The 14,936-nt window shown below is 37.7% G+C and overlaps 2 protein-coding genes across 10 annotated transcripts in view; both read right to left on the reverse strand.

Annotated features, from left to right (window-relative positions):
* Nucleotides 1-1,158: 1,158 nt before the first annotated feature.
* LOC126609641 (uncharacterized) lies at nucleotides 1,159-2,444 on the reverse strand. Its single transcript, XM_050277495.1, has one exon. The coding sequence runs from the start codon at nucleotides 2,198-2,200 to the stop codon at nucleotides 1,706-1,708; it is 495 nt and encodes a 164-aa protein (XP_050133452.1). The 5' UTR covers nucleotides 2,201-2,444; the 3' UTR covers nucleotides 1,159-1,705.
* Nucleotides 2,445-8,102: 5,658 nt separating this feature from the next.
* LOC126609648 (LEAF RUST 10 DISEASE-RESISTANCE LOCUS RECEPTOR-LIKE PROTEIN KINASE-like 1.3) overlaps nucleotides 8,103-14,936 on the reverse strand; it is a 100,430-nt gene continuing 93,596 nt past the window's right edge. For 6 of the 9 annotated variants that reach the window (XM_050277507.1, XM_050277506.1, XM_050277504.1 and 3 more), the window contains 3 exons: nucleotides 11,775-11,798; nucleotides 11,339-11,677; nucleotides 10,063-11,238 (listed from right to left, as the gene is read on the reverse strand). In XM_050277507.1, the coding sequence (XP_050133464.1) occupies nucleotides 10,304-11,238; nucleotides 11,339-11,677; nucleotides 11,775-11,798 (1,298 nt within the window). In that variant the 3' untranslated portion in view covers nucleotides 10,063-10,303. Of the gene's footprint in view, nucleotides 9,762-10,062; nucleotides 11,239-11,338; nucleotides 11,678-11,774; nucleotides 11,799-12,137; nucleotides 12,945-14,936 lie in introns of those variants that run through there. The other 3 variants (XM_050277505.1, XM_050277513.1, XM_050277512.1) reach the window with 3 other exon arrangements.

Raw genomic sequence — 14,936 nt, forward strand, 5'->3', positions numbered from 1 at the left:
AAACTTACCCCTCATTTACTTCCAAAATAAACAAGAACAATGTTTTATTATGCAAGTGGTGGATTGTCCTGGTAATTAGAGTCTTATTCTTTAACCTATTATATTCAGCATTCAAACCCTCTTATTGAGAGTATGAATCCACATCGAGGAAAGAATGGATCTTACACGTGTTTTTAATCTTATAAATTTGTTTTATAAATAAACGATATTATCTACACTAAGGGGAAGAAGGGTGAACTTAGCCTCACAATGAGCTAGCAATAATGTAGTTCAAATTCGCCTTTGGCGAGAATCAAACCTAAGACATCTCACTTACAAGTAAAGAGAAATATCATTATATCGTAGTACGAAATGGCTATAATCTTATAATTTAGCTTTATGTGTAAAATGCAACACATTCACCGTCACATTGGCGTTTTAGTCTAGTAATGCATTGTCACTGAAAACATTAATTTCCTATAGCAAGTAACAAGAGAACATGTGTACAAAGTAAATTTGTATTAGTGAATTTTTAGGGTTACAATCTCTGTTTACAAGTTTTCTCTTATGTCTTATTCGATCTCCAAAAGATGTGTGGATGAGTAGGTTGTTGATCCAAGGGTCGCGATGACTTAAGCTTAGATAAACAGTTGCCACAAGGTTTTGGCTCTTGGTGATTTGAAGGATTAACACAAGTAGTAGTGTTTGATGATTCTTCGAATGTTTGGTGAAAAACACAGAGAACTTTCTAAATTCTTGTATTTGGGTGCTTAAGCTTTGACAGCATCTGGGTGCTTGAATGATTTCTAGATCCCTTTCCTTTGCCTTGGAGCCTTGTATTTATAGACTTTCCAAGCATTGCCTATGGATGGATTTGAACTTCTTGTGGGTTGGTTCGTGATTTACTTCCATTAATTAATCAATAAATCAATTATTTAATTTAAATAAAATCAAATAATCAATCTTGCTCAATTTGACATTTTTATGTGCTTTAATTTAAATTAATTAATTTGTTTAATCTAAATTAAAATCAAATATTAATTTCCGCCAATCGTTGACATGTATTCTTGATGACTTGTCTGATCTTGATGAGTAACATGCCACAGAAACTCCTTGCATGTCTACAATCACTTGAAGAGAAATTACACATAAAAATACATTGTTGGGCCGAACATCATATAATGATAAACTCGTTTTATATAAATCATTCTCTTATGAAATTATTCTATTTTAAGTGCAAAAAGACACAGACCAATTGGCCAAGCTCCTTTGCAATAAAAATATTATTACACCACAAGAAAATTCCACAAACCCACCATGCTTTTAATGATAAGATCTTGACGTACATCTAAATCTAAATGATAAGATGCGCAGATGACGCTAACATGCGCGGCACGTTCCGCGACTGGTTTCGCCGCAAAGGCCAGGGCCGACGTATCGTGGTCGGTACGCTTCTCGTTAACAGTAGCAACTGCCGGCGCACATTAGCCTTGGGCGGCGCCAAAATCCGTTGCCACCAAACATTATATATGAATCAAAATTTCTTATTTCGGAAAACAAATTTAATTTCTTATTTACTATTTATATTAAAATTAAAAATTAAAAAAAACTAACATATTAAAGATTACACTCCAGACTCCAGACTCCAGAGTACCAAAAATTCATATTTTCCAAAAAAAAAAAAAAAACAAAAAAGGAATTATCCGTACATTCACAGAAAATTGAGCTACTCGGGGATGGTAACCAGAACAGGCCGCCAAGCTCGTTTCAGTAACCTATTTCGAAACGACGCCGTTATTGGCCGAAGCGACAAGCCTGCGCCTCGCAGAGTCGGAATCTCACCGGCACCATCACCACTTCCGGTTGCCGATAACAACCCTCGTCCTTCTCCTTCGTTCCCAATTCCTCCACTCCTCCTATCCGAAATCCTATCTTCGAACGGCGGCGACGACACGAAGAGGTCCTTCAGCTTGCGCCGAACCCGAGCGACCTCCTTGCTCTTCTGCGGCGAATCACCGTTGCGATTGTCACCGTCAATGGGTGGAGATTCCGAGGAATTGGTTTGGCGAGGCAATCGGCGGCGATCCTGGCGAGTGAGGAACATTCTTAGCGTCTTGCGGCGGCGGAGGTGGATGACTGGGCTGGCCGATGGGCTTCGCGTTGGGCTTCCGGCGACGGCACATTGAGTCGCCAAGAGCTTGAATTTCTGCAGTGTCGCCATGGGAAACGATCAGTCGGTGGTGTACAAAATTCACGATGGATGATTCAGTGGATAGAAGTCATTGGGTGGTGGTGGAGTAGAGAGAAGCTGAGATCTGATCTGGGGAGTGGTGGGATTGCTTTATTCACTGTTTGGAGTGAGCAAATGGAGCTGAAAAATGCATTTTTTTTTTGTTTTTATTTATTTGTTTTTGGTGGGGAGAGGAGGTTGGAATAAGGACAGGGATGAAGTGGAATGTGGGGTGCTGCTTTTAAAAAACAAGTGAGGAAAACGGCTTTATGGATGCCTTCTCTAACTTTTTCTTTAGACTTTACTACTTGGAAGTAAATAAGTAAATATATCATTTTATATTCGTAAACGACGAGTTTAATGTCAAATATTATATTTAACCTACCATGCAACTTAGCAATTTGCACATATATCAAACACCTTAATGTAAATTTGTCCACTTAATAAAAAAAACTGGCATTTTTGCACGTGCATACGTTTGTTTAAAAGGCTTCTTTTTTTTTTTTTTTTTTATTTACAGGCGCTACTTGTTCTCTCTGTCTTTAGAATCCTCACTTCAGCTAATATTTTGCAAGACATGAAATACCGTAAAATTGATTTTTATAATGTTGATATCAGCCTAATCAGGGATACCAACTTGATGACCGTGAAAATTTTGAAAAATGCTACTTGCAGAGAAGCAATCCTTCTGTGTCAATTAGGAATTGACTTTCTATGAGACTATTGGCTAGTTTAATTGTAAGTCAGCATGTGTTTTGGTATACTTGAGATCATTTTGTTAAGTAAGGTGCCATGGTGTGGGGTTGTCGAGAAGGAGTAGGTTTTAGGATGATGAAGGTGGTGCTGGTTTGGATTCTTTGTTTTTATCTAATTTAAATTAGGGTAGTAAAGGAAATTCAGACCAAATAAAAGAAAATGGGATGTATTCATAACATTGTAGGGTGCCCATAAAAAATGCCCTAATATATTGTTTTTGGGGGTTTTTTTAGTTAACAAAGAGAATTTTGTTGATTGATAGTTTAAATTAGTATTTTATTTTCTCTGTTTTCTTACAAAAATACCCTTGGGTATCATAAATCTATTTTTTAAAGCCAGTTATGACTTTTCAAGTTTGAGGGGCGTTCTAGTCCAATTGCTTTGTCAAATCCTTCACCAAACCCAGACCGACTTCATAAAAACTTTTTCTTGACCTGGGCTTGTTCGGCGCCTAGGGGTCCTATGGGCTGCAGGCCAGCTGTGCTTACAAGTGGCACGCTGTGATGAAATATTTGGCTTCACGTTAGGTACGAGACAAGAGTGAAGTCAAGAAGAGAAGGTATGGGGAAATGAGGTTTGTTGTTATTTGATTGCCGGATTTGATGAAATTTGAATTTGATATTGTTTTCTTTGTAATTCTGTTATTGCCTAGTGGATGATGATGGAAATTGAAGGGAGAGTTGAACCCCAAATTTGAGTTTTGTTGTGTTTCAACTATATTTTAGTTTTGCTGTAATCTATGAGGCGTTTTTATCTTCTCCACTTTGTTATGTATGTAGGAATTAACTTAGCTCCATAATTGTTGAGGAGGAGTTCCTCCTCATTTTATTTCCTAGGGTCGATTCACAGAATTTTAAGTTTATGATCCAAACTGTTAATCTTATAAATCACTCTATAAAGATTTCTACCACTTGTAAATGTAAAGATAAAAACACTTAAAAATACTTGCAAGAGAACAAGGTAGTTGTAGTATAAACGGCTCAAGCAAAATCGTTTTCCACAGGGATTGAATGAATTATTTGTATTTAAAACCAAGTCTTAATTAATTATTTAAAATAAAGTTTAGAAAATGTTGATTTTGGAATTTAAAATAATAAAAACAATTAAATAAATCAACTAGAAAACAATTTAAAGAAACACTAGGGTTCTGTCGTTACCTTAACAATCCTAAGCAGTTCTTCCAATTACTTATGAATTATCCATGCATATATTGAAGGTTAGGGTTTCCTAATATATATCCTACTTGGAACCTCCAATATAGAACATATATCTAACATGCAACCCGTTCGGACGTTTGAATCAAATATGAACATGAAAGACTCATTAAGTTTTATGAAAACCCTTTGAAAAACCATGCAACCCTTAAAACGTGGTGTTCATCCTAAGTGAAATTATAATTATTAACCACAAGAAGCCATCGCCAATTTCAGGGAACCTTCCGACCAAAAGTGCATCAAATTACTTTTCTAAATATCTTAATGGTCACGAATCACTAAGGCACTTAGATAGTTTAAAACGGTGATTAATAATTCAAAACATGCATATCATAAGTAAATTGAAAAGAAACTAAATATTCTTGATAAGCCTCGTGGCCTTGCCCTAGCAAAAGAAACTAGTTACGAACAATCATAAAACCAAATTTATTAAAAACATGGAAATAAAACACCTTGAAAATAAACTTCAAAAGCTCTCTAAAGTAGTGCGCGTGTTCTCCTCCTTTTTTTTTCTCTAATGGCTAAATAGCCTTATTTATACTATTACAAAATAAAACCCTACCTAGAAATGTCTTAAAATAAAACGAGGAAACATGATAAAATAATAAAACAGAAAATAAGAGGTTTCCTATTTGAACTAAAATTCGGACTTTTCAGAAAATCAGACTTTTGACTGACCAAATGAACTTCGATTTGGTCCCAAAAGGTCTATTTTGAAAGCTTAAGTCATCCCCAACAATTTTTTAGAAAGAATCTTCCTCAAAATATGCAATCTTGACTTCCAAAATACCCAAAACGTCAAAAAGTCAATCTAGGAAAGCTACGCACTTGACCTTTATTTCATTGACACGGTCAAACGGTTTAGTAGAAAAATCTGAAACTTTGATACAATTATCTTGAAAGACTTACAAACATCTTCCAATTAGAATCACTCCAAAATTCATCTATTTGGTTACTTTATGTTCAAGAAGAAATCAAAAGTCCTACATTAAGAATATAAATCAAGGTATCAAATTCTTCCAAAATAATAACCAAAATAAACTAAGATTAGGGTAATATATATAATATAATATTGATTCATCAATCATCTTTGCAAACAAAAAAAAATCAATAAAGTATGAGACCATAGTCATAAAATAAATAAAAAATAAATAAAAAAATGGCTCTAAAGTTTCTTGGTTTTCAACATTTGGTATATGAAGTTTTTTTCGTCCCAGTCTGGAACCTAAAGTTATAATTCTGGGACCCTTTCATACATCCGTTAAGTTTTCCGTTGGAATTTCTATTAACTGATGATGTGCCGCCCACGTGGACAATAACTGGGCGCCATGTGTCAATATGGGCCCACTTGAATATTAAAAAAAATTAAAAACCATTAAAAAAAAAGGTACCCACCGGTCTTCTACCTCCCCCAACCCCCTCCTTACTTTCCTCTGCAACCCACATCCTACCATCTCTTATCTGTAACCCTCACTGACCATCCCTTCTCTCCTCTGCAACCCGCACCACCCTCCCTTATCTCCTCTGCAACCCATACTCACCTCTCCTACCTCACCTCACCCCCGCTCTCTCATTTCTTTCCTCTGCGCCCACCCAACGCTCTATACCCGACCTATCTCCATCCTCTTCACCTCCCCTCCCTTATTTCTCCTCCATCCTCTTCACCTTCACCCTTTGCAAAAACCCTAATCCCCAAAATCTAAATAGCACAAATTCGAAATTCAATCAGGTGCAGCTATGGTTCGCGAGCCACTAGAGGAGAGAAAAGAACCATGTTATGAACCCGATTTGTAATTGATGTTTATGCTTTAATTAAGAGTCCAAATAGTTGTAATTGAGGGTTTTAATTTTTATTAGGGGAATTGTGACAACCCGTCCCAAATTTTATTATTTTATAAATCTTGAAATATGAAATTTACGAGAATACCCTAGAGGCGAGGGTATTGATTTTCGTTGATCGTTAGTTTATGACGCGTATGAACTATTACCTTACCGTATTCCAATAGTACGTTGGTAAGGATTGTTATTTATTACCTTATTTATTTATTATTATTATTATTTATGTAAAGGGTTGTGGGAGAAAAAAGAAGAGAAAGAGAAAGGGGGATGGCTGCCTAATGGCAGCGAAAGAGAATGAGAGGAAGGAGATGGGCACTGCCCAATCAGAAATGAGGAGAGAGGGAGAGTGACGAATGGGAGAGAAGAACCATGAGGGAAAGGAGAGAAGAACCATGAGGGAACCTAAAACGGGTCTTCCTTGACTTGTGTGACCTGGCCGACGGGAACCATAGAAACCGATGGTTTCCCGGCCAAATTTTGGTGAATTAAGCCAAACCATCACCTGGAAACACCTCCCTAGCATTCTCTCTACCATTTTTACCCCTAAATTCATACAATTTAACCTTAGATTCGGGAGAAATGCACTGGTGGTGCATGTGGGTGTTCGACGGTAATCCATAAATCGTGAAGCTAACTCAGCCAATTGTCACTACTAATAGGCTCCCCTCAACCTCAGGAACAAAGCCCAAGTGATGGTAGGGGCATCGGAGCATCCATGGAGTTGAATCGAAAATACCCAAAAACTAGGGTTCTGGTGGGTTTTCGTGAAATTGGAGCCTTTCCAAGCCAAATTGGCCTTGGCCACAGGTATAAAGTTTGCTCTGCTCTTCGAGATCTACATTTCCATAATTTTTGAGAATTTTTAGAAATAATTGAATTTTCCGACGAGTCAGGGCGGTTGACCGCCATCCACGGTGGCACGTGGCCAGGGGGTCGCCAATGCTATTTTTAGGCTATTTTAAATTTCTTGAATTCAGTTTTGATACTTGAATGACGTAGGTTGATCGTTGGAACCTAAATTCTCTACGATACGTTATTAAGTATTCAGGTGAATCCACAATCCGACCGTTGGATCGTCACCAAACTTTGTTACATTGTAGTACGTAATATTTGAAGAATGTAGGATTTTACAGATTGGGAATCCGACATGATCTTCCCAAATTGGATTTGTAAGTTCATAAAATAAAACGTTAACCGCTAATCAATTTTGGAAATTGGCGGAGATCCAACCGTTGGATCGTAATGAAACTTAAGTATGTTGTTCTAGAAGAATATTTTGTATCATGAGAAGTTACGGATTGGAAATCCGAGATGCGGATCTTCCGGGTCGAGTTTTACAGGGTTGTGGACCCAACTGTCGATCGAAGATCGACGGTGGACTCTTAGTCAATGGATCTCAAATTATTCTTGAAGGTCCTTGAGGTTATGTTTTATGTAAATTATGTGCTCTATTAGTAAGAACATTGAGTCATGATTTGATAATTGGCCGCATGTGACGATAGTTCGTGATGTCTCAATGTTCGTGCGAGGGAGTCGTAGCGCGAACCTAAGGTGAGTAGGTCTTTTCTCTTCTATCATATATATATATATATATACATATATAAGATTGACATCTCCACAAATGTTTATAAATTGATTATTGCATATAACTACTGTGAATGCTTTGAAGTACTAATGTGAACTACGAATGACTTGATCCCTGTTTAGGGTATGTATTGACACGTGGTACCAAATTATTGTCCACGTGAGTGCCACATCATTAGTTAACATAAATTCTAACGGAAAATTTAACTGATGTATGAAAGTGTCCCAAAATTGTAACTTTAGGTACCTGACTGGGACTAAAAAAACTTCATGTATCAAATGTTGAAAACCAAGAAACTTCAGGGTAGTAAACTGTGATTAACCTCTAAAAAAATTAGAATTTGGTAAAAGCATTATGAACCGTCTATCTATTTTGTTACCGTTGATTGACTAAAAGACCTTAGTTATAATTGATTTTTGTAGAGATGATTTTTACAAAGTGATTTATGATATAAATGGTTTCAATTGTAAATACGAAGTTCTGTCAATCGAATACAAAGTAAATTGAGGAAGAATTCTTCCTCAATCTTAAGGAGCCAAGCTTCTCTTATATATAGTTAGGATCCGGGACCACATATTTTAACACATATGTTTATGTAAGTGCTTTAAGCCTCTGATGATTCTACTTCACAAAAAGATCATGTAAGACCATAAAAGATGGTGGAGGACTCATGCATGCATATAAAAAAGAATATCCATAGAGATACAATTAATGAAAACTAGTAGCTTGGAGAGTTATTGCCCTTGGGTCAAGGATGTGCCAGGTTGCCATTCTTGAAGGTAGGACTTAAAAGTCTTGGTACAATATATACCATTTGCCGCTTTGGTCTTGTTTTGGTGCACCACAGGATTGAAGGGCACGATGGAAGTAGTTGCTTACTTCCTCCTGTTGTGAAGCCTCAAACTCCGGTGCTCTTCCGATGTGTGCGATGTCATCTTTGAAGGTAAGTTCGACATTCTCCTTGAATTAGTCAGTGTCGTATTTGAATACTCATTTTCCATAAAACTTGTTCCCCACCACCTACCACTCCTTACATCACCACCACAATTACCACCTTCATTGTTGTCGCTGCCACCAACACTACCACAAACACAACTGCTACTACAACTACAACCACTATCAACGCTATCACCAACCACCACAATCAACTATTGGTAAAACCACCCTACTCCACAATTATCGCAACACCATTGTTGCTCGGAACCACGGCTACTATCGTGATTGCCGCCACAATTATCACAACACCATTGCTGCCCACAACCCACGGCTACCATCGCGATCGCCTCCACCTTCACAACTGTGACCATCAACCTTACACCTTGGCGCCATCACCTCAACCATCATTGCTACCGCTAACGATGTCGCCGTCACCACAACGATCGCTGCCACCACTGCTACCACAGCCTATTATTGGCACCATCATCATACTCCCATCATTGCCTGCCACTGCCCCTCCCACATCTATCTTTCTATACTAAAAATTTACCAAATAATTTTACAATATTTTTCATGCTCACAACACTTTTAGAAATACGATTTATTAAACCCTCAACTATTTTATTTTATGACATCATTTTTAAAGCACTTCAAAAACAGCTTTTTAAAAAACACGGCAATCTCAAGCTAGCTCTTAGAGTGGTCTTGAGGGTGGCTTCTTTCTCGCAGGTAAGCAAGGGGCAATCTCGTCTATTTGGGTGTTTCCCGCCCACATGTAATATTCTCATTGGGTGATATTTTTAGTTACCAAACTTGCCTATATCTATGACCCAAATAAGAAACGAATGTTCAAGTATATCACTTTTGTTGTTGTTCAATTATTTATGAAGTGTAAAAATAAATATTAGTTGATTGTGTATATAAAAATGTAACATAATTGTATAGTACATTAAATTGACTCTTAATTAAATCTCCAGAACAAACCGCGACCCAAAATGCCGTACCATTCAAGTTCATCCCTGTCGTACCGTGTAATGAAGAAGGTACACTGTACTGTGTCACCGTGTACCAAGTTAGTCTCCAATCCGGCAGTAACATTAGTGTTGTGGCACCCTAGAATTTCAAGTTACCAAGCAATCCCACGATCTGGAGGATAGAAGCAGCTAGAGTGCTCTCCCCAGCATGACCTGGGTTAAATAGTTCTGTCCCATCTCTTGAAAACCTGTTGAGGTTAAAAATGAAAATAAAAAGTTAAAATTGGATTTTGGAAATGCCAAAAATATCATTTAATCTTAAACAATGAGAATTACTGAAAGAAGAAAAAATCATATTTATCCGACTAAAAAAATCATTTTTAAAGGAATGAATTATAAAAAAAAATCGTGTATTTTATTTTTTGACAAATGATATTACACTAAATTCATCTAAATTATAGAGAGGAGATTCAAATTCGGATGTGGAAGGTAGAGCATACTACTTCAGACAACTTAACTAAACTCAGATCTGTAAAGCTGATAAGAGAATAAGTAAAAAGCTTCATATATTTATGTACATTGGCTGCCTAGCATGCACCAAATAGTGATGATGCTTCTCCAAAGTATCTTGCATCAACATCAAAAGAAAACCAACCGGCAATATAGAAAGACATTCAAGTTTTAACTTCTGCTTATGAGTGTTTACAATACTTTCTACCATCTATTTTAGAACTGAAGGCTGAAGCTCACTGAAAAAAAAAAAGGAAGGAGGATATGGAAATCTCTACTTCTAAAAGGAACTAGGTGTGGTAGAGCCGCTAACCAATTTATCAGCTCCATTCGAGTCCGGTGAAAGCGGGGGTGGCATATTCCTCAAAAGTCCAACCTCGTCTGATCGAATATCCAGCACCACTGCTTCGCCGTTTTCTGAACCAAGATCTTCGTTTTGGACTGCTTTCAAACCCTCCAACACTTCGTCCATGGTTGGTCGCATATCCCTCTCCTGTTGCAAACACCGGAACGCCAATTCTGCCACAGCTGTTGTCATTTGCCTAACAGAGTAGTTTGTTTCATACCCAAGATGAGGATCCACCAGCTCATTCACTAAATGGTTTTGGATTTTGTTGACAGCCAGGTTGGCCAAATTTATGTCATGACGGTGCCTGTTGGTGTCCACGGCTTGTAAAGACGATAAAAGCTCGATCAAGACCACCCCAAAGCTATATACGTCACTCTTGTCTGTGAGTTGATAGCACTGGTAATACTCAGGATCGACATAGCCGGGAGTCCCTTGCGGAGCGGTTGACACATGGGTGACATCGTTGGGGAACAATCTCGACAGACCGAAATCAGCCACTTTCACGCAAAAGTCGTTGTCTATGAGAATATTGTTGGTCTTGACATCACGGTGTATAACATCATTGCGATGGAGGAAAGCCAGTGCATCAGCTGTCTCTATGGCGATGCTCAATCGAACAGGCCAACTAAGACAGCCGGATTCCACTCGTTTCCCATGGAGATGGTCAGCCACTGTTCCATTAGGAATATACTCATAAACAAGGAGGAGTTCTCGGCTGCGTCTTGAGGTGCATCCATACAGCTTGACAAGGTTTCGGTGTTCAAGACGAGTTAAGATCTCGACCTCATTCATAAACTGCTCCACACGTTTGAAATTGTTTTCATAAAGGCGCTTCACAGCCACTACGCGGCCATCATGTAGCTTACCTGGTCAAACAATTACAAGAACATTTAACCAAATAAAACCAAGATTATCTGTTTGTGAGCTAAATTGCTTGCAAAGATGGAAAAGAAAGTATTTTCGAACCATAGTATACAGTGCCAAAGCCTCCATCTCCAAGCTCTTTAGCGGGGTTGAAATTTTCAGTGGCTTCCTCTAATTCATTATAGCTGAAGACCTGAACTCCAAAGTAAGTACTCCCCTTATTATCGTAGTCAGACTTGGAGGTAAAAGAGGGATAAGACGGGATGCTCTGAAATTGCGAGAGATCAGTCGAGGGAGTAGCAACACCCTTGCTAGTAAGGGGTGTAGGAAGCTCTTTGCCTTGAGTCTCTGCAGCAAGTTTCTTCTTCTTGCGTTGGATGAAATAATATACATAGAACCCTACGAAAACGCCGAAAAGAATTGCACCTCCTACAGCAAGACCTGAAGATGAAACACAAAATATTGTTTAGATTTTCATCTCCGTCCCATGATGCCATTGTAAACAGTACAATAAGTTGTTAATGAAGTGATATATTACCTATTTTGATTTGCGGCTTATTTCCTGAAATAGCCAAACAGATTCAAAATGTTAATAGAAAGAACATCATCTTATCCAAACTTGAATTGGAAGTTAGGAATCCATGCAGGAATTTAACAAACTGTAGATACAACTTGTGTCAATATTTGACTTCTACAAATGAAAAGACAAGAAATTGGATCCAAGAATGATACCAAAACACACTCTAAAGCGTGATACCAAGTCAAGAAGGCTCCTCGTTTTGTGAGGTCGGGGAAAATACCAAAACACAGTAAATTTTCAAATTTGGGCACTCCAAGCACAACCTAAAACTTGCCCAAAACTACTAGAAGTAAACTCTACAATACCCAGAAAAAGAAATACCTGCTGGGTTACAGACTCGATTGCCGCAAATGCAAACGGGTCGGTTCTTATCCGAGTCAAACCCGCAAAGCCCATTGACATTGAGACACTTAGCGCACTGCTTCTCGTACGGGTTGGTATAATTGACATTGAAGCCGGTCATGATCGCCTCTCCAAACAGAGACCGGTTGGCGACCAGCACCGCCGCCGTGGTTTTGAGAATCGGCACCGTAATCCCGACGGAGCACTTGAACCCGCTCATGATCGGATCGAGCGGTACCGGCCCGATCACGTAATAAGCGTCGTCGAAAGTCAAGTTAAGGTCGCAGAAAAACCAGTTCTTAGGTTTAGGAGTGATTAAGGTGGAATTACAGCCGTAGAAAATGGTGACGTCCATGTCGTCGTCCTCATCGTAGCTGAAGAACACGGACTCGAGGGTCGAGTTCGCGAGTTTGTCGGTGCAGGTCGAGTTCCAGAGGTCGGAGCGGGCGAGGGTGAGGTTCTGTTGAACCGGGTCGAGTTTGAGAACCCGGTAGCTCAGCGACGCGATGGTCAACTCGGGCGAGTCATCGGTGCAGCTGAGGTGGAACTCCGGCGGGCCGCAGTAGGAGGGGCGGCTCCCGCCTGTGAAGGGGTAGGTGAGGTTCCGGAAGGGCCCGCAGTCGAAGGTTTGGGTGCAGTTGGAGAGGTCGGCATCGGCGGGGAATGACGTCGTAACGTCGACGGAGCAGAAGAAAAAGAAAAGGAAGAGGAGGAAGAGGAGTGGGAGCATTGAGGGAAGGGGGAATGAAACGACAGCGGGGCAGACGAGGCGGGAAGTGATGAAATTTTTAGGGGGTGTATTCAATTGAGAATGTGAGAGATTTTAATGGATTTATAAATCCATGGATTTTTATGGAGTTTAATTGATTTGTAGAAATTCCATATAAAATTTTGATTCAATTCCCTCGAAATTTCATGGGAAGAGGTGAGATTTGTGGATACTTAAAATACACTACGAAATCTCTCAAATTCCCTCTAATTCCTTAACTTTCTCAAATTCTTTAAAATCAATTTCTAATTGAATACACCTGGAATGTTATAAACTTCTTTAAAATCTTAATTGAATACACCTGGATTTCTAAGGATTTTAATAAACTATTTTAAAATTCTAATTGAATACACCTAGAATTTCAAAGAATCACTTAAAATCCTGATTGAATACCCCTAGATTCATTAAAAGAATTAAAATCCTTTAAAATCCCAATTGAATACACCCCCTTAATAAGAATGGAGGTTTTGTTATGACGTGGTGGGCTGTGGTTTGTTGACTTGGAACTGTTGGACTTTTATGTGGGGGTAGCGGATTGCACGCCCCTTTTGAATAGTTTTCGGGGCTGCTAGTTGACGTCGGTATCAAGATTAGGTGGTGTTATTCTTTATTTATACGTGAAAAGTATTATATTTGATTTTTATGAAAAATAAAATTAAACCATATTATTATAATAAGTTTATTATAAGGTTTAGCCCATTCCTTATCATTTTAGTATAGATATTATCATTTGTTAAAAAAAAAAATATTAATGTTTGTATGGTATGGAATTATATTTGTTCAATAATTGATGGGCATTTTGACAATTTAGAAACTATTTTAGTGTTATTTGTCCTTTAAATTCTATAATTCTTGTTATGTATTTGTGAATTAGTATGATTCTTGGTTAACTATTAAAAGGTTTGAGCCAAGCAATGTGGATGAAACCCAAGTGGATTAAGAGAATGTCATACAATCTTTAGACTTGATTTTATAGGTAGAAGACTTCTACTACCTACGTATCTGCGATGAGATTTTCATACTTATTTTAATCGTGTGTTGTTTGTTTTTAGTTTTTAAATTGAATAGCAAGTGATAAATTGTTTTGGTAGTTAGGATTTTTATATTCAACTTATTGGGTTTTGTGTTGAAATTCTTCTTTTTTCTTTAGTGTAGATTAGTGTAAAATATCGCTTATACTAAAAAAAATCAGATTTTTTCGTCCTATCTCAATTTACTGTCCCGAAGCTTCTTTGTTTTCAATATTTCATATATCAAGTTTTTTTCATCTTAGAATTATGGCTTAAGGTACTAAACTAGGAAGAAAAAACTTAATGTATGAAATGTTGAAAATTAAGAAATATCATAACAATAAACTGAGTTAGTCCTAATTAAATGAAAAAATATTACTTAAACAAAGAGTATATCACTATATCTAAGTAAAAAGAGGTGTGCTGAAGATTTTTCCTAAAAGTGTTAGTGCGCACATGAAGCCATGTTTGATTGACCAAGTATAGGAATTGTTAAAGCATATTAGGTCATTAAATAAGAACAATCTCCATCAAGAATTTGATTAAATGGACCTACCTTTTAATAGTTGGAAAAGGATCCGGAGGAGGATCCTTTTCCGGACCGAACATCTTATAATCATGTCCGTACATCGTGCGGTTAGAAATTATTTAAAATTTTAAATTTAAAAGTAAATATAAATAATACCCAACAAAAACTGACCGCATAATATACGATGAACGAACATAATTACACCGTGAAAATGATCATGACCGGATCCTTTTCCTTAATAGTTTAATGCATTAAACATGTGGGATGATGTGATGCATGTGCTTTTTTCAACAAACATCAAAACATCGAAGAAATTTTCCCTGAACTGTAGCTAAGAAATTTGACCCAAAATAAAATTAAAAAAAGTTGTACCTAAGAAATTTTTGGCAGAAGTGTTTGCAACTGAATTACACACAAACGATCTTCAAATGCAAAGCAAGCAAATGTTCTTAAATTTTAATTTCAACATT

Source organism: Malus sylvestris, chromosome 17 (assembly GCF_916048215.2).
Source record: "Malus sylvestris chromosome 17, drMalSylv7.2, whole genome shotgun sequence".
Lineage (NCBI taxonomy): Eukaryota > Viridiplantae > Streptophyta > Magnoliopsida > Rosales > Rosaceae > Malus > Malus sylvestris.

Excerpts from the sequence above, each read along its gene's own strand:
- LOC126609641 (XM_050277495.1), bottom strand. The coding sequence starts at position 2,200 with ATGGCGACACTGCAGAAATTCAAGCTCTTGGCGACTCAATGTGCCGTC.